The 22,450-nt window shown below is 38.8% G+C and overlaps 1 protein-coding gene across 11 annotated transcripts in view; it reads left to right on the top strand.

Moving 5' to 3' along the window:
- The window catches only part of ATP8A1 (ATPase phospholipid transporting 8A1), a 75,015-nt gene that overhangs the window by 23,119 nt on the left and 29,446 nt on the right, over positions 1-22,450 (top strand). For 3 of the 11 annotated variants that reach the window (XM_083459792.1, XM_083459793.1, XM_083459794.1), the window contains 12 exons: positions 5,098-5,167; positions 7,670-7,797; positions 9,528-9,639; positions 10,411-10,576; positions 11,223-11,350; positions 13,651-13,728; positions 15,426-15,514; positions 17,842-17,886; positions 19,174-19,246; positions 20,357-20,462; positions 21,606-21,688; positions 21,813-21,862. In XM_083459792.1, the coding sequence (XP_083315918.1) occupies positions 5,098-5,167; positions 7,670-7,797; positions 9,528-9,639; positions 10,411-10,576; positions 11,223-11,350; positions 13,651-13,728; positions 15,426-15,514; positions 17,842-17,886; positions 19,174-19,246; positions 20,357-20,462; positions 21,606-21,688; positions 21,813-21,862 (1,128 nt within the window). Of the gene's footprint in view, positions 1-482; positions 553-3,014; positions 3,089-5,097; positions 5,168-7,669; positions 7,798-9,527; positions 9,640-10,410; positions 10,577-11,222; positions 11,351-13,650; positions 13,729-15,425; positions 15,515-17,841; positions 17,887-19,173; positions 19,247-20,356; positions 20,463-21,605; positions 21,689-21,812; positions 21,863-22,450 lie in introns of all 11 variants that reach the window. The other 8 variants (XM_083459786.1, XM_083459795.1, XM_083459789.1 and 5 more) reach the window with 5 other exon arrangements.

Genomic DNA, 22,450 nt, shown 5'->3' with positions numbered 1-22,450 from the left:
CTAACCATTATCATAATTATCCTGCTGGGACTCCAATACAGTAATTTTGCTTGGAAGAGCCCATAGCTCAGTGATTGTAGATCACACGGTTTGCATGCAGAAGGTCTCAGATTCAATCCTATCATTAAAATGATCCGAAGTATTACTGCTGGGAAATAATATCTGTTTGAGGCTTTGTAGAACAAATGCTAGTTGAAGTAGACAATACTAGTCTAAACAGACCAAAGGTGTAATCATTTTGCTCCTCCCTGTGCCATGCAGAGGAAAACCAATCTGTTAAGTATAGAAAGAATATAGACAGATGAGATTTCACTTCCAATTTATTGCAGTGGATCTCTGGTATTTTTGGAACACCTTTGCAAGTTCCAGTTTAAGTAGTTTACCAGTTTTATTAGGCAACACATATTTAAATATAGTAAAAAGATTAAGAGCTGTTTGTTAGTCTCAGATTATTAACCAAATCCTAGTTTTCTTTCAGGTAGATGTTGGAGATATAGTTTTAATTAAAGGCACAGAATATATACCTGCTGATACTGTACTACTCTCATCAAGGTAGAGAATACCCATCAACGCTTCTGGTGTAGAGGCTGGTTTCTCTACCCTTGCACTGACTTTATAAATGCTTCAAGGAAATAAAGAAGAAACAGAAGCACCTTTTACCTCTATTCCCAGTTTGGCTCAAAGTACTGAAATACTGCATTACTGAAATTATTAATTTACAAGCTAAACAAAATTAACTTACTATGACTGGATAAAGGCCTTATAGGATAGAGGCTTCCAATCTGTCTGATGCTATTTACACAAAAAGTATTTTAATACTTAAAGTTATTTAGAAGACTAGAAAGCATGCCATTGGGGGTATTCTGAGGCGACTGTTTTCACACATGAAAAAACATCCAGTTTCTTCATAACATCAGCATGCCAAATATTACATTTAATATTTGAAAGATTTAAACATGGAGGTTGTTTATCTTTATTTCCTTGCACAACTTTATTTACAAGTCCAGACCAAATATTTAGAGGATGCACTTTTTTCAAAATCTATTAGACCATATCATTATATGAACTTTTAATAACCTTAAAAGAAGATTTTGGAAGATATTAAGTGAACAATTTGTCATAATGTTTACTTGGTTTTTTGTTGTTGTTTTTGTTAAAATGAAGCATCTATTATTTATACTTTGCAGTATGAATTGGCTTGTAAGGCCAATATATATATTACCATATTTGCTCGGCTTACTGTCTTAATGGGCGTTCTCTTTTCAATACAAGTCTCAGGGTTTTGGGGCTGCAGTTCTAAGGTGCGGGGCAAAGGAATCAAAGGCCTCATCCAGAGCCCTGCTGTGAGAATGTCCATTTGCTGGATTTTTTCCTCTCCCAGTAATTCTAGAATGAGGGAAAGTGAAGAGAAAAGTCTAGACTCAGACAGCCACCCTTACTTTGTAACTCCCTGGCTACTGGCATCAGGCAGGCAGCTTCACTGTAAAAGGTAAAGATAAAGGGACCCCTGACCATTAGGTCCAGTCGTGGCCGACTCTGAGGTTGCAGCGCTCATCTCGCTTTATTGGCCGAGGGAGCCGGCGTACAGCTTCCGGGTCATGTGGCCAGCATGACTAAGCCGCTTGTGGTGAATCAGAGCAGCACACAGAAACGCTGTTTACCTTCCTGCCGAAGCGGTATCTATTTATCTACTTACACTTTGACGTGCTTTCGAACTGTTAGGTTGGCAGGAGCAGGGACAGAGCAACAGGAGCTCACCCTGTCCCGGGGATTCGAACCGCCGACCTTCTGATCGGCAAGTCCTGGGCTCTGTGGTTTAACCCACAGCGCCACCCACGTCCCTTAGCTTCACTGTATTATACGCTAAAAACACTTTTGTTTAGCCAAGCCTATCCAGACATATAGAAGCTGTCATGTGTTTTAATCTGGTTTCAGTTTATTGTTGTTTTTAATTATTATTTTTTAATCAATTCTGGTGCCGGACTGTGCCTACCAGACAACCAATTTTGGATTTACTATCCTTTAGTAAGTGGACAGTCATTGTTCCACCATTGTTCTATTTGATGCTGGTGTTAGGAGATAGCTTTTATTGATTGGCCTTGCCAACTAGCCCAATAAATAGAGAAGAGGTTCTTCTGGTACACATCCCACATCTCATGCAATAGAAGAATTGCTTTATGTTTTGCTTTGTTCCTTTACCCTTCCATTCACAGTCCAGCAGAATGGATATTTTTAAAGAAAAAAGCTGGAGAGGAAATAACTACTTCAGGGACCATTCTAAACTGGAAGCATGTTTGCTTTAATTGAACATGAATCCTGCTCAGTTTTAAAAAGCCGATGTCCAGAATTTTGACAACATTCTTATTCTTATTCTTATTCTTATTATTCTCCTCATGTCCTATTCCATTGCTAAAATAAGGTGGTAATTTCAAAATAAAATCAATTCTTAGGAGACATCAAGCGGGAGTTGTTATTTTTACATTTAGTGTTCATTTTAATTTCTTGAGAAAATATGGGAATACTTTTCTGGGAACCTTGGAGAAACATGGATTGCAGTAGTAATGGTTATGTGCTGTTAATGGATCCACTGTACTGGAATTCTTTATCTAGGAAGGAATCCTCCAGAAGTGACTCCAGAAGCACCCATAGCCTTTCCCCATAACTCAATATAATTCTAATTGCTACAGTATCATGACTTTGCCACTGCAGATCTTAAATAACCAGATGCTTACATTTTAACTATTCTAAGGGTTGTTGTTTTCCCCTTAAGAGTTTGTACCTAAATATATGTATTTATTAAATAATATTTTAATTCTGATATGTCTATATCATTACCATATTTTCCTGGATCCTATTAAAATAGATTTTGAAAAAAAAGCCATCAAGCATTTATTAACATACTTTGTATAGTAATTTCCAACTTTTTGTCTCTTTTTGTCTTTTGTCCGTTTGATTTCCTGCCCTTTACTTGTTGTGTTATAATCATTTTTAAAATTTTAAATTGGGACATGTAGGTTGCAGTAGGGGAAATAGTGAAAGTGACCAATGGGGAACACCTCCCAGCTGATCTCATCAGTCTGTCTTCAAGGTTAGAATGAACCAGTTTCAGAACAAATGTGTATGTGGGTCCTCTTAGGCCAAAGCAGTGTTTCTACCATCAACCATTTACATATTAATTGTGTACAGAAATTGAATTCTAGAAATAATGCAGCATTCGTATAAAATAGGAGAGCAAGAGAGGTTTACCTGGGCTTAAGTAATAGGACTATTTCACCTTGAGTTCTTAAAGACTATTAAGACTGCAATCCTTTCCATGTTTACTGTGGTATATACCCCATTTAAATAAATGGGACATACTTCTGAGTTAACATGCATAGGATTGCAGTAACAAGCACAAATGCAAGCATATTTGAACATCCAGAATTTGCTTTTCTTGCCTTCCTGTTACGTATGTAATTACACCATACTTAATAATGCTATATTATAAAAGAAACTGTTTCTTTGAAATGGTTCAATGTGCAGCAGGCTGGCGTAGATGTGCAGCTGCCTGTATTGAAATTAGTTAAATCTTTACATTATTAAATACATTCTATTTAAAGTTTTAACTAATGTCCATATTTGTATTCTAAAGAACCCGCTTTCAGTAACTTTATATAACACTCAAAAATTAGCAATTATTGTACTTGAGCTTTTATAGTGGACCCTCAATACAAACGTAAATGTTGCACATTTTTGTACTGCATGCAGTTAGCAAATAGTCATATTTTTCTTTGCAGAAATATTGCACGATACTTGGCATACTTCAGATATACCTCAGTCTTTGTGCTGTGATTGCATCTTATTTTGATTTCACTAATCAAAATCCAATCTGATGTCTCTAGTGGAGCATGTGTCCTTTCTTTTTAATGTTTGTGCTGCCTCGTTTATTTTCAAAGTCCATACAAAATATGCAGCCCCATGTTATGCATGTTAACTCAGAAGTAAGCCCACTGACATCCATGGGACTTACTCTGTGATTAGGATTACAGCCTTACTTTGTATTTATAAAAATACATGAAGTACGACTGAATGTAAATTTTTATCAACTAATTAGTATAGTGAAATAGTCTAAATTCTAATCAGTATTCAGTCATTTACACTTAAAGAAAAGAAGGTCAGAAGATAGCTCAATATCAAATTGAGAAATGTGGCGTGGAAACATTTTGTAATTCAACTAAAGGTTGGCACCAATCACACTGCTAAAGAGGATATTCCACAAAAGACCCTCTTCGGTGTCACCATATAATTCACTTCCTTTAATGATGAGGCATAGAGAAGAGCCCCATTGGAGCAGCTTAAGATATGGCCAGGCTAGTATAGGTTCATTCAAGTTATTGGGCCCCAAGCCGTTTGAAGCTTAAGTCTTTCAGAATCAGATTAATCAGAATATTTCTTTATTAACTGGTTGATTTTAAAAGACTTCTAAACCGCTTAACATTTAGGAATTACAAAGTGGTGTGCTATATAGTAAATTTATACAATAATAGTAAATATAATAGTAAATTGGAAACAAAATAAAATACAATTTCTACAGTTACCAGCAATATACACCCTATAGTCAGGAAATGCTTTGGGGAACTGAAAGGTCTTCAGCATACATTGAAAGCATAGAATAGGCAGTGCATCTGGAATAATGGTTCTGCTTCTGTCAGTTCTTTTCCATATGTACTTCATGTTGCATAAATTCAAAGTGCAAAAGTTTGTCTATCTCTGCAGAGTGCTTTATTGTTTTGTGGTATGTGATTCTGCAGATTGTAGTGTTAGCATGTTGTCAAATATGTTTATTTGGCTAGCATTCTTTGCTTAATATTTTTCTGAGAATCTCTTAAGATCTGGAATATTTTCTCTACTTAAAGTATAAGACAGTATGATCAACTGATCAACTTTGTGTGGCTTACTATATGGATTAGCATCAAAGGTCATATTTGGATAATCATGTTCTACAAATGTGAATGGCTGATTAGAAATATAATTTATTTTTGAAAATAACATACTAAAGAATGGATCTAACTTTTAAAGTGATCAACTCACAAAAATGAATCTTTTCCCCCCTCTAAGTGAACCACAAGCTATGTGCTACATTGAAACATCAAATTTAGATGGCGAAACCAATCTAAAAATACGACAGGTAAGTTGCTGCCTATCAATTAAAAATGTTCAGGTTGCCATAAAGTGTTGCTTCTGTTGTCACTAATGGATAGTGAATGGGAGATAAGATATATGAACAAACTGCCATTCAGGACCAGAGGTGTGCATACAATTCTTCTGGACTACATAATGTCAAATGATTGGGTATCAAGGGTTCTTGTTGTCTCCATTTGAGCAAAATAGGGGGGGCAGATTTCAGTGGCACCCTCCAATTATCTACGCCACAAAAACTGGGACTGGGAAAATTGTATTGTGGAACAGCACATGTACCCCCAGCTATAAGACGCTTATAGTTTATCCACCAGTTGTTGACAGTGTGGTAAAGGGGTTGTTACTTTCAATCCCATATTTTAAACCATGCCACTCCTTTGCAAGTGGGTTGTAACTTGCTCATATTTTAGTAATGAAAGGTTAACACATAAATGTGTGCTAAGCAGAAGTTGGGTTTCAATATAAAGTTTGCGTCTTTGGAAACTTTGGGGTGTGAGCTCTTCCCAGCTGCCCTGGTGCTTTTGCAGGTGAGCAGCACACCTGCAAACAGAAGTCTTTTACGGCAATATTTGTGTCACTCACTGTTAGTACCGTATTTTTCGCCCTATAGGACGCACTTTTCCCCCTCCAAAAATGAAGGGGAAATCTGGGTGCGTCCTATGGGGTGAATGCAGGCATTCACTGAAGCTTGGAGAGCGAGAGGGGTCGGTGCGCACCGACCCCTCTCGCTCTCCAGGCTTCAGGAAGACATCCGTAGCCTAGGCAGCCCTACGGGAGTTCCCGCAGGGCTGTCTAGGCTGCAGATAGCAGCCTGCTTCCCGGAGAGCCGGGGACGCTGAAAGCAGAGTGCCTGGCGCTTCGGGAACACATCCGCAGCCTAGGCAGCCCTGCGGGAGTTCCCCGCAGGGCTCCCCAAGCTGCGGATAGCAGCCTGCCGCCCAGCGCGAGGGGCACCCTGAAGCAGAGCGCCCCTCGCGCCGGGAAGACATCCGCAGCGTGGAAGCCCTGCAGGAGTTCCCCACAGGGCTCCCCACCCTGTGGATAGCACCTGCCGCCCGGCGCGAGGGTCAGACATCGGCCAGCCCCACAAGCTCGGGGGACAGCAGGGAGGTGCAGCGCCGCCATCCCGCTGTTCCTCAACCTGATTCGGTTTCCCCAACCTGCTTTTGGGGGGTAAATAAAGGGGGGGGGAATTTCCCTTTATTTCCCCCCCAAAAAACTAGGTGCGTCCTATGGTGCAAAGCGTCCTATGGGACGAAAAATACGGTAATCAGTGTGAGAAGGAGTAACAGTCACACAAACCAGCAATTGTAACTCCAGGGCATACAGTGGTACCTCGGGTTAAGTACTTAATTCGTTCCGGAGGTCCATACTTAACCTGAAACTGTTCTTAACCGGAAGCACCACTTTAGCTAATGGGGCCTCCTGCTGCTGTCGCACTGCTGGAGCACGATTTCTGTTCTCATCCTGAAGCAAAGTTCTTAACCTGAAGCATTATTTCTGGGTTAGCGGAGTCTGTAGCCTGAAGCGTATGTAACCTGAAGTGTATGTAACCCGAGGTACCACTGTACTCTGAGAAATAAGTAACTTGTTACATCTCCAGATTGAGGTTAGCACTTCTGGGGAACCTGATGCTGATGACATGTTTTTCAAAAAGCATGAAGAAAGGTTGCCAGAAAGCTACCATAGTTACTGTCACTGTTTAATTTAGGAATGTTTTGGTGTTCTCCCAAGGAATCTTATTGTCTCAGGCTTGTATCTAAATAGTCCCATTTGTGAATATTTAGATAGGCACTTGTGACAGCTTTTTTCAGAATGCAAGTAGGAAAACATAGTGGTGTGAGCAACTCTGGTTCAGTAGCATATCATATTACTGAATACATTAATACATTGTATTAATAGAATTTAACTCTGTATGCTCTCTAAAGAACTCGCTGTTAAACCAAAAACAGTTTCATTTGAGCCAAATTACTGAAAACTGTAAGAATTGTTCAAGGTAACAATGTTCAAATTATTTGGGCACAATTTAGCCACAACTTTTATAGCTGGCAACTTAAATTTTAATATTTCAAGAGCACTTCAACAATAAAAATAAGATTGGAAGCCATCTGTTCTGGCAAATGGTGAATTAATGCTATAGGAATGAACTCTGTGCATCCACAGTAACTTCCTTTCTTTGTTTGCAGCAAAGCATAGGTTCTTGTTATATCAGAGATTGTAAACTCTGGTTTGCAAACAGTATTTTGAATCTGATTTGTAATCCTGGTTTGGAGGAACAAAGACAAGCCATTGTTTTTCTTGGTTAGCTATAACAGCAAATATAGCTCTTCATGCATTCTCTAGTCATGCTACTAAAATAAGTGAGTGGGGCAGTAAGGTTGTTCTGTGTTGATATAGAAAGTTGTCCCAGACTGAGAAAGCAAATATTGCTGTGTTGAATGTTTCCTGTATTGATTTGGTTATAGTGTTCCATAAAAATTTGTTGATTCAGGGTTTGCCATTGACATCGGATATCAAGGACATTGACAGCTTGATGAGACTTTCAGGAAGAATTGAATGTGAAAGTCCTAACAGACATCTTTATGACTTTGTGGGAAATATCAGATTAGATGAGCATGGGTATGTAACCATCTAAGTATCTTTTCATCATGCCATTAAAAATCTGTAGAGGATATAAATGATATAAGTATAAATGTATAAATGATATGAGAATATAAATGATATAAGAATATAAATGATATACCACCCCCATCATTCAGACCAGCCACTGAGATCCAGCGCCGAGGGCCTTCTGGCGGTTCCCTCATTGCGAGAAGTGAGGTTACAGGGAACCAGGCAGAGGGCCTTCTTGGTAGTGGCACCCGCCCTGTGGAACGCCCTCTCATCAGAAGTCAAGGAAATAAGCAGCTATCCTATTTCTAAAAGACATCTGAAGGCAGCCCTGTTTAGGGAAGTTTTTAATATTTAATACTGTATTGTTTTTAACACTCGATTGGGAGCCGCCCAGAGTGGCTGGGGAAACTCAGCCAGATGGGCGGGGGTATAAATAATAAATTATTATTATTATTACTATTATTAGTGAATTTTGTACAGATAATAAGCAAACATCAAGTGTTAAGTTATATATACCTTATGAATACATAGAAGAGGTATGAGTCTTCACAAGGCTTTGCGCTTTCATGGAGAACAAGCTGCTTACCATATGCAGGTGAATTGCAAACCCTTTGAAGTAAAATAAATATTCTGGTTCCCCTTTATAAACTTTAGCCAAAGGATCTCTCTTAAATCATTTAGGCTCCAACTTCAGGGCTGGGAAAGCAGGGCTGAAAACGTTACTTCCTGCTGGCTATAAACTACCCACCAGCCTTGCAGATTATCTTCCTACCTGAGACAGAGAGGGATGTTTTCTGCAGAACTCAGTGCTTTGTTTCAAACTTTTTAAAAATAATAATAAGTGATTCTAGGAGAGTCTGAGACACATTCTGAGAAACTGTATGCTAGGCAGATTCCTTTTCCAGCTTCTTTTCCTTGTCTCACCTGTGAAGAGCATCTTCTTTTACCTTATCAGCTCTTTTCTATTTCAGAGCATTTATATGCTGCTTGATCATAATAAAACCTCTAAACCATTTAGAAAAACTAGAATATGAAAGTTGCCGCGAGAGGGAATGTTGGATAAAATGGTCCAAGCTAGTACCCGTAGAGTACTCAATGCCTTTCCTTGTGATCTTTTTCTTGGCTAGCAGGCTGCCTTATGTTGATTAGAGTTATTTACTTAGCATCTTCCAGCAGTGCAGCAGATCTCTGCTTGGAGAGGTTTGCGCTGTGTAGGTTTTTTGGAGAACTGGAAGATGGTTTTACCTTGCAGTGGAAGTTAGACTGCAACTTTGTGCTCCTAAGAGTTTAGTGTGGCTATGAAGCTGCTTGTGCCTCATGTGTGTTTGTGTGTGTGTGTGTGTGTGTGTCAGCCGCATAATGTTCTCTTCATCCAACTAGCAGCCCACACTTCCCCACCCCATTAAATATAGATTGTTCAAATCAAGATGATCCAATAATAGAAGTAAACCCAGTATAAAATTGCATGTTACTTAGATGTGGATTCCTTGAAGTGTATTGTCTTTTTCTTTTTACACTTTTCATCTAAGCATTCTCCAGCGTAGAATGCTTTTTCAAACCTATGGAGAGGAAACATATAATTTCTTTCTAACTCCTTATTTTTCCATTACTATATTGTGATGTCTCAGGTTGATAATGTCAGAAATTGAAATAAAATAGACATTAGTTGGTATTTCCCCAAGTGGGTATTTTACTTAAAACTCAACCTAAGTCAATGTTTATTTTATTATTTTTAGCACTGTTCCACTGGGTCCTGATCAAATTCTTCTGCGTGGAGCTCAGCTAAGAAATACACAATGGGTTCATGGTATAGTTGTCTATACAGGGCACGATACCAAACTCATGCAGGTTTGTCTTATAATTATGAATAATATTTATTTTTGGTTTGGATATTCTAATTCATGGGTACTACCTGTACCAATTTCAAACTGTACATTTATGAGAAACTAAACACAAGTAGCAAGGAGCATGGTCCTGTAGCATAGGGTTATACCTAAAATGTAATTACTGCCTATAGTGCAGTGCTGTTGAAGCTCAGTAAACTAAAGACCAATCCATCACAAATCACAGGAGTTGTATATGTAGAACTGTGCTACAAGCTAATGTTGTAGACGTTATAGTGTTGGTCACCAATCCTATTTGGCAAATACACCGTATTTTTCTGTGTATAAGACTAGGTTTTTTTCCTTTAAAAATAATGTCCAAAATTTGGGTGCGTCTTATACACGGATAGATCTCCTCCCCCCATTTTCTTAAATTGGAGTCCCCAAAAATAGGGGGCATCTTATACATGGGGGCGTCTCATAGACGGAAAAATAGGGTAATTGCATTAATTAAAACATGTGAAAGGAGTTCTTTATTTGCTAGTTATAAATTAATGGTTAAATGTACTTCATGTGTGTCATAGCAAAAAAATGCTTTTCTGTTCTTGTATGCCTTCATTAGAAAGTACTGTATAGGGCCTAGGCAAAATGTTGTTTCATGGTGTAAAAACTGGTAATCACACTTATGGGATGGGCAACACATATGATTGACTTTGATTTCCAATACTATCTAGTGGGGGGAAATCACATGCATACGTCTTCTCTTATTTATGAACTCTTTTTATTCCATCCACAGAACTCAACAAGCCCTCCTCTTAAACTATCCAATGTTGAAAGAATTACAAATATTCAAATTCTGTTTCTGTTCTGCATTCTCATTGCAATGTCTTTGGTTTGTTCCATTGGTTCAGCTATATGGAATAAAAAACATGAGGAGCGGGACTGGTATATCAATTTAAACTGTGAGTACAGTGATAGTTAAATTAGCTTGTGTTCATAAAATAAGATAAATGTGTTATATCGTTAAGGTACAGTTTTGTTCATATAGAATAAGGGTTTTTACATCAAAATGTGTATGTAAAATATACTTGCACTCACTGCTAGAAATTAACAAGAGAAAAGTTTTGTTCAGGACCAAATTATGATACGGGAAATGTCTGATTACATTTCATGTATCTGTTTTCTTTGGGGTTAAAAAGCAGCAGGCATGGAGGAGAAGCTTTATTCCTTTACACTCATGCCATGGTCCTTGTGAAAGGTGTGTCCCCAAGCTATTTGCTGTTGGAGGGAAGACTCAGAGAATACTTCCAGGTGCAACCTTGTTTGTCACACTAACCTTAGGGACTATTGCTTAGCAGCCATGTGGGTGCCTGAGGCAGTTTGTCTCTTCCCCTTTACCCCTGAGCTGATTTCCTCCCAGAGAATATAACAGGGATGATTTTGTTGGGACTATAGATACCACAGATTGAACTTGGTTTATCATTTTTTTCTTTCCAAATCTTAAACTTTCAAAATGCCACCTAAGAAATGAACTTTTGGCATTACTGCTGTTAATTTCCTAAACTATAAACATATTCTTATTATCTTTCTTTCTTTCTTTTTAAACAGATGGTGGCGCTAATAATTTTGGACTGAATTTCCTGACCTTTATCATTCTTTTCAACAATCTCATTCCAATTAGCCTGTTAGTTACACTAGAAGTGGTTAAATTTATTCAAGCATATTTCATAAACTGGGTAAATACAAGCAATTTTTGTGCTATTTGCAGAGCTTTGATAAGTGCTTTCAATAATAAATGTTATATATCTCTTCCCTTTGCTATGAAAGGGAGGCTTTATTAAAGTAATGCAAACTTAATTACAAGATTAAATGTTTTTTATAAAATTTAAAGTTTGCAACATCATGCACCTTTTCATATATAATTTCATAGGCTTTAAATTCTATGGATTGTTGAAATCCCTTTCAACCCAGCATTGTGAATCAGTTTTCTGAGTTTGCAGCCTAAAGGAACTTGCATAGTCCTAGTACCACCTGATACACCATACTAATATGGAATCTGAGGCCAGATTGTGCATTTTGTGCAAAGGAAGCACATGCTGCCCCTGGGTCCACCTGTGAGATTTTATTTTGCCCATAGAAACTTCAGAAACAAGTGCAATAGTAATGACATTCAGATAACTCCTCCACACATATACTGAAAATGTGGAAGGAAAACTGTGCCCTCCCCCTGCCCTCAACTTGTCCCTGGCCCCAACATTTGTTCATTGAGTGGTATCTTGGTAAGAGCTATATGCCAGCATTCAACTAAACCCACAAAGTTTGGTGGCCTACCTGGGAACATGATGATGTCAGGGGCAGATAATGTCAGGGGTGGGGCCAGCAGGGGCAGTTCCACTTCCTCCTTCGTTTGCTATATGCAGTGTGGGAGATGAACAGCCCTTACATGCTGAGCACAGCTGATAAGTGAATAACACTATGCAGTATACTGCATCTACAATAAGATTTAGATCCAAATAAACATGCAGCTACTTTCACATGCCCAAGGGTGTTTGGATTTGCCTTTCTAATCAGAATGGAGTTTCAAAGCAGTTTTTAATTGAGCAAGACAGTATGTCACTTGAAGGGGGGAAATTCAAGGGATCCAGAGAGCTAACTTTGACACTCGGGGACGCTTTTCTTGCATCTTGAAACCGTTGGTTCGAGTCCTACCCTCCAGGGCAGGAGAAAACAAGCATGCTCCCTCCTCCATGTGACAGCCCTTAAGATATTTGAAGGTGGTTATCATATCACCTCTCATTCTCCTCTTTTCTGGGCTAAACATACCCAGCTCCATGTTAAGCTTGTGGTCCACCAAGACCCATAGATCCTTTTCACATGTATTACTGGCAAATCAGGGGCCTCCACCCTATATTTGTGCATCTGGTTCTTCCTGCCTAAGTGCAGAACCTTACATTTGTGCCTGTTGGATTCATTTTGTTAGCTTGACCCAGTTCTCCAATCCGTTAAGTCATTTTGAATTCTGATTCTGTCTTCTGTGGCATTAGCTACTCCTCCCAGTTTGGTGTCATCTGCAAATTTGATGAGCATGCCCTCAGTTCCTTCATCCAAGTCATTTATAAAGACATTAAACAACAACGGGCCCAGGACAAAACCCTGCGGCACCCGACTTGTCACTTTTTTCCAGGATTACGAGGAACCATTGATGAGTACTCTTAGGGTTGGTCAGTCAACCAGCTACAAATCCACCTAACAGTTACCTCATTCAACCCACATTTTACCAGCTTCCTCGCAAGAATATCATGGAGAACTTTGTCAAAAGCCTTACTGAACAATATACACTATGTCCACAGCATTTTTCTGATCCACCAAGTTTGTAATTCCATCAAAAAAAGAAATCAGATTGGTCTGGCATGACTTATTTTTGAGAAACTCATGCTGGTTCTTAGTAATCAAAGCCTACTTTTCTAAATGCTCACAGACCCACTGTTGAATTATATGTTCTAGGATCTTCCCTGGTTTCGACGTCAAGCTCACTAGTCAGTAGTTACCTGGGTCTTCCTTTTTCCCCTTTTCGAAGATGGGGACATTTGCCCTCCTCCAGTCTGTAGGGACCTCGCCTGTCCTCCAAGAATTCTCAAAGATAATAGAGAAAGGCTCTGAAATTACATCCTCAAGCTCCTTTAGTACCCTTGGATGTAGCTCATCAGGCCCTGGAGATTTGAATTCATTTAAACTAGCTAGGTGTTCCCTTACTACCTCTTTTCCTATCTTGGGCTGCAGCTCCCTCCTTACATCATTTATTCTGTTATCATCAGGTTGGGCATTGCTTTCCTTTTGGGTGAAGACAGGCAAAGTATGTGTTGAGTAGTTCTGCCTTTTCTTGGTCACCCAAGAAAATATCAGCATACATATGGAATTCTGGATAACTGTATCTACATGAAATAAGTCACACTGACAACAAGAAACATTATTTTCATGTAACAACATGAAATGGTGGGTTATCAGCTTTTTAAATGTTGCCTTTTCCTTTTGATAGGATATTGACATGCACTATGAACCTACAGACACTTCCGCCATGGCTCGCACATCCAATCTCAATGAAGAACTTGGGCAGGTATGTTGTCCCTCCTAACAATGGTTATGAAATTCATGGAAATTGGTTATTAAAAGTTTCCATGAGCAATTAATAGGTGCCTAGATTTCAGTATTTTTGCATCACCTATATTTATTATTAATAATAATGATTACCCACCTTTTACTCTTAAAGTTCCAGGGCAGGTTACAACCATTAAAACACAATGTTAAAAACAGTTTAAAACTACTTACAATTACAAACATAAGGTGGGTCCTAAAAATAAACATATCACATGGCAAAAACCAGGGTCAAGAGGTGTGTGCCCCCCCCCCCAATGTTGGTAAAGCAGTACCAATATTTGCCCTAGTCCTAAAGATTAGAGATACTTCATCTGAAGGCGTGGCCCAAAAGAGACACTTCACCCCATCCCTGTCCTGATTAGACTTCTCTGTGCCCTCCTAAGAGAATGGAGAACTCTCTTGATAGAGGGTAGGGTTTTTTCAACAGATATGTCAATAGATATTTAAAGGTAAAGAGACCCCTGACCATTAGGTCCAGTTGTGGCCGACTCCAGGGTTGCGGTGCTCATCTCGCTTTATTGGCCAAGGGAGCTGGCGTACAGCTTCCAGGTCATGTGGCCAGCATGACTAAGCCACTTCTGGCGAACCAGAGCAGCGCACGGAAACGCTGTTTACCTTCCCGCTGGAGCGGTACCTATTTATCTACTTGCACTTTGACGTGCTTTCGAACTGCTAGGTTGGCAGGAGAAGGGACCAAGCAACGGGAGCTCACTCCATCGCGGGGATTCGAACCGCCGACCTTCTGATCAGCAAGTCCTAGGCTCTGTGGTTTAACCCACAGCGCCACCCGTGTCCCTCAATAGATATTTAGTGAAGTGCAAATTCCACAAGAAAACCCAGCAATCTGTTGTGGCATGGCTGAGAAGGGGAGACGCCCTGTTTATCAGCTGCATGCAGGCCTTTCTTCACATCTCATGAAGAGACATCACCAATGAGCAAGACAAAAAATAAACATGCAGTCTCCCATTTTTTGTGAGAAGGGCAGACAAAGGCTACATAATCCCAAACAGTATGAAGCCTCCCTGACTCTGCTATAAGGGGGCTTAGAATTGCTGCAATCCAGTGGTATCCCCTAGAGGGCATGAAAGAACAAGAAAAACAAAACAAGCCCTTTTTAGCTGGGAAAAACGGATTGGGACTTCACTCTTAGACTAGGATGCAGAGGACTCTATCCCTTCTGAATCTTCCTACATGCAGTTTCAATATGGTGATAAAAGCTCTGGAAAGACCTCCCTCTGAGCCCAGGGCAAGGGGGGTGTCACTTATTTAAAAACATTAACTCTTGTCTTTATGGTAGAACAGAGCTGGATGAAAAGGAGAGTTATGTGTTTTCTATCACATATGATTGGAAATCCATTGGGTAGTCTGAGCTTGTAGGCATGTAGGCTGCTACAGAAAGTTACATCCATGCTGAACAACTGGTAGCATTGGAGGTGTAACAGGAGTTCTGAGGGGACACAGTGATTAGAAGAACAAATGACAGACGTTCCATCCAAACCAGCCAGTAATATTTCTTTTTGCTAAGGTTGTTTAGCATTTTCAACATTTATCATTTATACAGCATGTTAAAACATGAAGAGTTTTTAACAGTTGAGAAATTAATAATATGAATGTAGGCTTAATGAGAAGTCTTAATCAGCCTTATCATTTGTTTAGGTCAAATACATATTTTCTGACAAAACTGGCACCCTGACATGCAACGTAATGCAGTTTAAGAAGTGTACTATTGCAGGAATCGCTTATGGGTAAGTTTTTCCATAATATGGTTGCATTTGTACTCTTTGCTACTTTAGTGAAAATAGCTTTTATTATATTCACACATTTGGGGTTTCAATCATATCAGAATTTAAAACATCGATTCACTTTGGAATATATCTTTAGCACTTAAAAGCAAAATGCAGTTAAAAGGGCCAGAAACCTATGAATTACTATGATTTCAGCAATATGTTACTGGTTCTTAAGCAAGTTAATAATACCTTTACTTTATAGCACATGAACAGACATCTGGATGTTTCATATATACATATTATACCTATGCAGAAATTATAATTGAGGCTTTGAGCAGTCGGGTTAAGACACCTCAGTAACCATAAGACTTAGAAGTCCTAGTTCAGAAAAGTAAAATAAAAAGGGTCTTTTGATTTTAAAATATTTCCTGTTTAACTGCTAAAATGAACTGCATAATTGAGGACTGTGTGGGTCCTTGATGCTTCTTGTGAAAGTACCTTTAGGCTATTCAAGCAAAGTGGAATATTTTCAATTTAGGCAACCTGGCCATTGAGATCTGCAGTGAAATATTGCAATGTTGAATGCTCTTATTTTGGGTTCAAGCCAGCCAGCAAGTGGATGCCCTCTTCCAATATATTTTCTTCCATTACTTCTTATCGACCCCTTGTCTTCTATTTATTCTGCTCCCTCCCCTCATCCGTGTCCACTGAACATGATCTTTGCTCATTGAACTATTTCATGTGTTTGTGTCCCTCAGGAGTTTCTTTTCTTCCCTAAATATTTCTTTGTTGTTGTTGTTTTCCAAACCATTTTGGTTACATAAGGATACAAAGTTGGAGAGTTAGATGGCATAGGACAAGCCACTCCATCTCCAATGACTGCTATAGCTGGAATACACAGATATTTCTGTCTTGATGAGTTGAGTACAGTGGTACCTTGGTTCTCAAACGTAATCCATTCCGGAAGTCTGTTTCAAAACCAAAGCATTCCAAAACCAAGGTGCACTTTCCTATAAAAAGTAATGCAAAACAGATTAATCCATTGCAGACTTTAGAAATAACCCCTAAAACAGCAATTTAACATCAGTTTTACTATCTTACGAGACAACTAATCCATAAAATGAAAGCAATAAACAATGTACTGTACTATAAAATAAATAAAACAGTATTGTAGATAAAAATTAAAATTAAAACTTTTACTTACCTGCACTGATGATAGTCATTGTTTGGATGGGGGGCTTTTATCCATTTCCGCAGTCACGCAATCAGTCTATCAATCAGTGGCTGCACTGGGTTCCATACAGTCACAAAAACAAATGAACTGAAAAAGCCTCAAAACAAAAAACGCAAAATAAATAGCAAAAACAAAAGCACCAAATATAAGCTCCAAAATATCACCTCCGAATACTTCAATCAGAAACAGAAGGCTTGAATTACAATGGGGGGATGCAAATTAGCAGTGCAAGAGGAAACACAGGGGGACGCAAAACAGAGCACATTCAGCTTCCGAAAAAAAGTTTGAAAACCGGAACACCTGCTTCCAGTTTTGCAGCCTTCAGGTTCCAAGTTGTTCATGAACTAAGCTGTTGGAAAACCAAGGTACCACTGTATATAATTGCAATTGATTACTGAATAACTGAGTGAAATGAAAAACACTATTGAAGCTAAGTTATTTTAATTAGCTGTATATTTTGGCTAAGCAAATGCTTTTAGCCTTGCAGGGGAAAGGGTGGACAGGTTGATTGAAAGAATCCTCTCATCCTCCACACTCCCTACAGCAGGGGTTGGGAATCATTTCCAGTTGAAGGACCTCTTTTTATTCTGGGCAGCCATCCGAGGGCCACATGCCAGCAGTGGGCAGGTTCAGGGGCAACACTAAGTGGAACAGTCAATGTAAATTTATTTCTGGTGTCATGCATAGGCTGTTTTCTACACATGTACACATCTCTGTCCTCCATGCCAGAAAGCAAGGGGCATTATCAGAGTTGCAGGATACATTTCAACCCAGAAAAGACATTCAGAATATGAAGTATGGCCAGTGAGGGGTACAGCCTGGGAAGAGTTCTGAGGGCCACATAGAGAAGCCTGCCCTACAGCATCAAGTCAGTATCTTCACACCTTAAGACATCATACCTTACCTGACATATTAACTCAAACTTTGTTCATGGAACTAATTAGCTCTCAGCAGACTTCCACAGTGTGTTTCGTACCACAATCCTTCTTTTTGTTTTCTGTGTTCATTTTATTTTCATTTCCTTTTCATTAAATTCTCCTTTATGTGCCACCTGAACTTGACACCTTTCAGAGCTATTTCCTATATCTTTACCTCCTTTCTTTCCACACAGCCATTCTCCTGAATCAGAGGATTATGGCTATGCTACAGACGAGTGGTAAGCACTAACCTCCTTCTAGCGTTGGTTGTTTTTGCTTGGGCGAATGCAGACTGTCAGTATTTTGTGAGTGGGATTCAAGTGCACAGCAGGAAAATGAAATCTGAATGTTTAAAACACTCTGTGGCCCTGGCACAATAAATCTTCTTTAAGAAAGAAACAGACTTTTTGTGGTTAGGAAAGTGACAGGGAAATGAAATGAAAAGTGTAGAATGAAGGAATGATTGATCATTAGATAGATAGATAGATAGATAGATAGATAGATAGATAGACAGACAGACACACACCCACACACACCCCACAAGCACTGCAGGATGAATGCTCATTGTCATTTAACCTCTTGACAAAAAAAAATCAGAATAAATGCTCAATAAAGACTGGATGTAATAACCTCCAATCCTAACCTCCACATAAGCTTTGTAGAAGCAAATCAAAATCAATAAATGGGTCACCTGGAGGATGAATATGAATGTGCATCTTTATTATTAACTATAGAAAACTTTTTTAATTACATAATAATAATTTAATAATACAGTAATAATTTATTATTTACACCCCGCCCATCTGGCTGGACTCCCCCAGCCACATAGTGAAATTGATAGTGTACATAAGTGGCACAGCTCCTGACTCTGAAGGAGAGTACCTGTAAATGCAATGTCAAAGTTTGAATGCCACAGATAGCCACAGGTATCTTCCTGTTAAGGATACAGGCATTGGAAGCTTTGCTGGTCACACAGGTATTGGTTACACAGTAAAATGTATATTTTTCTCCAAACTTGTTAAATTTCTAAACACATAAATACCCTTAGCTTAGAGTTCCCTTGTTAGCAAAACATTCATAAATGCCAGAGCCCAACAAAGTGAAATTCTTGCCTGATAGAAAACCTGGTTATGGCAGAAGTTGCTTTGCAACTTACACAGGCAAGTCATGATTTGATGTTGTAGTCCTCAAGTTATTAATATGCATGGGTAAACTAGGAAAGTTGTAATTTGTTTATTATGTGTATTTGTATATCAAGATCCTATCTGGAACCCGCATATGGGCATTTCTTTTGTTGAAGTTACCTGAACGAAGCAAACAATCACTCAAACGAAGAGTAATTAAAATTTCAGGATTCCTTAATGAATACAGATTGCATTCCTGTATTAGTTAATACTATATTAGTTGATACTAACACAGTGTAATCAAGCCCTGTGTCTGCTCTATAGCGTCTGGTCCTAGGATGTGTATTATTAAGAGATAAATGAAATGTTTGTATGCTTTCATTTTTCTTTTATTTCTTTTAGGCAGAGCTCACAACCTGGAGATGAAAAAATGTTTAGCGATTCATCATTACTGGAAAACCTCCAAAACAAACATGTAAGATATAGAAATAAATACTACGTTTTTATGAAGAAAAAACGGAAATTCAGCAAAGCAAAAGGAGCCTATCACAAACAGGAAACTTAATTCATATTCCAGTCATCTGCACATGTACTTTCAATAAAGCCACATCGATTTAAATAAGATTTACTTTCATAAGGGTCTAAATAAAAGTTCCAAGTAAATGTGTGTAAAACGCTGATGGCCACTTTTGTAAGAGGAGGATGTGGTTTGGAGCAGAGAACCAGTGACCAGAGGGGTAGCCTTTTCTACTACAAAACCCTATTCCCATCACGGCTTTAGGTGCCCATCTACCCATGCAATCAGGATTAGGCTCCCATGCCTGCCTGTTATTTTCATGGAGGAAAGTTCTCATTCACTCCAGCAGGATATTTCTCTCCCCCCCCCACACACACACAGGGTTCAGGGGCTCCATTACACTGGCTCTTTATGAAAAAGTGTCATGAACTTAAAGACAAAACACGTGACCAACACAAAATGTATTTTGACCCTTCTGTTTCATTACCTTGATCCTTTCTCTCTTGCTGTCCACTTTTATCTAACTCCTTGCACATCCAGACATCTTCCCTTGCAAATATTTAAATGGCATTTTAAAGTATCTCTTCTCTCAAGTTCTTAAACCCTGAACTTCCCTTATCTTTTTTCCTTTCCTTTCGTTTGTGTCCCTTTCCTGTTCCTTGTCTTTCTTAGATTTAAGCCTGCTTAGGGGTTTATTATGTTAAATTCAATTTATGTTCACATTCAATCTATTATAATTATTCCAGTAGGAATCCTTTAACTGGTGCATCTTGGGAGCACTAGACCCCTGTATTAGCTTGCTTGACTCTCTGTTTTCCTTGAATAGCAGAAATACATGCCCTGAGAATATACTGTTTAAGACAATATACTGTTTAAGACAAGTCTGTGTCCCACTAATACCTTCCCATGTCTCCTTGTAGTTGACTGAAAATAAAACAAGTCTTGGGTCTGATAAAAAAATAATATACTCTCCACAGCTACAGTTTGAACTATTCTTATATGCTTATAGCTTTAAATTTTGAAATGAGGCATAATTAATTTGTATTGTTTTATGTGTGTCTGTTTTAGCCAACCGCACCTATAATTTGTGAGTTTCTAACTATGATGGCAGTGTGTCATACAGCAGTTCCAGAAAGAGAGGATGATAAGATCATTTATCAAGCAGCATCTCCAGGTAAGGTCATTGAAACCTGTGAAGAACGTTATACCCTTGTTGAGCGGATTGACTAAGTTGATCCCCCCCCAAAAAAGTGTTTTTTTTAAGTGACATAAAGTCAGCATATTATTAATGAGCAGGTTACGCTCCTCTATTGATCATAATGCATCTCTGTTGTAAACACATAAGATCATAGTGGTGACTCACCTGGTAAATCACTAGACTAAAGGATTTTCTTAGGTACTTATTACCAGTGCTTTTCTTCTAGGAAAAGATGCCAGTTCTGCTTACCCTTGAGTACCCCCAGAAAATTACAACTTGATTGTGTCAAGTTAGCACAACTGCAAGCAGAAGCATAGTGTAAGGGGGGCTATCACCCTGAGCACAAAAAAATAGCTTTTGTGCTGCCCTGCCTGCAGGGGCTGCCCGCCTGCCTCACCTGAGCAGCCCGCCATGCAGTAGCTGGGAGAGGACGGGTCCTTGCATCTCTCAGCCGTACGGCATCCCCCACCAACAGGGGAAGCGAGCAGACAGCACAACCAGCGGCAGTGGTGGCACCCCAGCCCGAGGTGGCACACACAAATGTCACACCACTGCTCCACAGCTCCGTCCCACAGGAGCAGTGCCACCTGGAGGCACCTGTTAGGGAGTGCAATACTTTCTTTACCCTGGACCCTGGCAACCCACTCTATGCCACCAACAGCAAGTTTACAAAACATGTGTTAACAGCCTTTCACCCTATGTATTCTCCGTTCTTGTGGGGGATGTGGAAGCAGGGTTAAAAGTATGGATCACTTCCTAAGCAGTGCTTCATGTGCAGGAAACACCCTTACTTGCTGGAACAGCCTTTGATTTAAAAGCCATTGACTCACTTTCAGTTTAGAACTGAAATATCCTAGTTTAGATATGCCAGATAAGGAATTTCTTTCACATACAGAAGACAAGGGGGAAACTGAGTAACAGAGGTAGGAAGAGGCTGAAAGGCTTTACCAGGAACATTAACCACACGCATTAAAGAGTAAATACACCAGGAAACTTTAAATGTGTCATTTTTCTTCCCAATATTTAAGACATGAACTGCAGAGTATATAAAAATCGAGATTTCAGTGTTTGCACTTTTATCAATTTGCTAGTCAAATAACAAGGAATGGTTTGTTACAGATGAAGGAGCATTGGTTAGAGCAGCCAAGCACCTCCATTTTGTTTTCACTGGAAGAACACCAGACTCTGTGATTATAGAATCTGTAAGTACATCTAAAATAGTAAAGATTTAACTGTTATTGCTAATAGTTTTATTAGTACAGAAAAAACTTTTGGAAAACATTTTTAAAAGACTGAATTAATGATGATTTCATTTTTTTCCCCTAGCTTGGACAGGAAGAAAGATATGAAATGCTAAATGTGCTAGAATTTACAAGGTAATTAAACACCTGTGATTTATTTCTTGTTTAGTATTTAAGAAACAGTTTTTTCTTAGGTAAAGGAAGTCTCTTTTTAAAAAGGAAAAGTTTGAGAAAATGGACATTCAAAGCGTAATTTAATTCATGAGCCGTCCTATATTTGGGCTTTTAAGCACAACAAAATAAGCTAGAAAATAGAGTAGGACATTGTGTGAGAGAGAAAGAGTGTAATATAGCGATAAAGTACAAAATAAGATTTTTAAAGAGACTGATGAAAGCACAAAGAAATTAAAAGAACAAAAACATGAAAATATGCAATTCATTGTCTACAGAAATAGTACAACTGTAAAGTCCATCCTATTTATCATTTATTAATTATTAAATAACCCTTAACACCTCATACTGCTAATTTTCTCATTCCAACAACATAAATTTAAAACAGGATTATATTGAATCTTTTTAGTTACTCACCCTTCCCAGTGTTTCTTATAGTACATAATTTACAAATAAATTATAATTCTATTGTCATATACCATTTCCCCCAGGTCTTTTAATGTTGGGGGGGAGGAGTTCTGCCCCTCATTTTTTAAAACAGAAAACCTATGT

Source organism: Podarcis liolepis, assembly GCF_965112155.1.
Source record: "Podarcis liolepis genome assembly, chromosome: 9".
Taxonomy (NCBI): Eukaryota; Metazoa; Chordata; class Lepidosauria; order Squamata; family Lacertidae; genus Podarcis; species Podarcis liolepis.
This window is presented reverse-complemented; position numbering and strand designations above follow the sequence as displayed.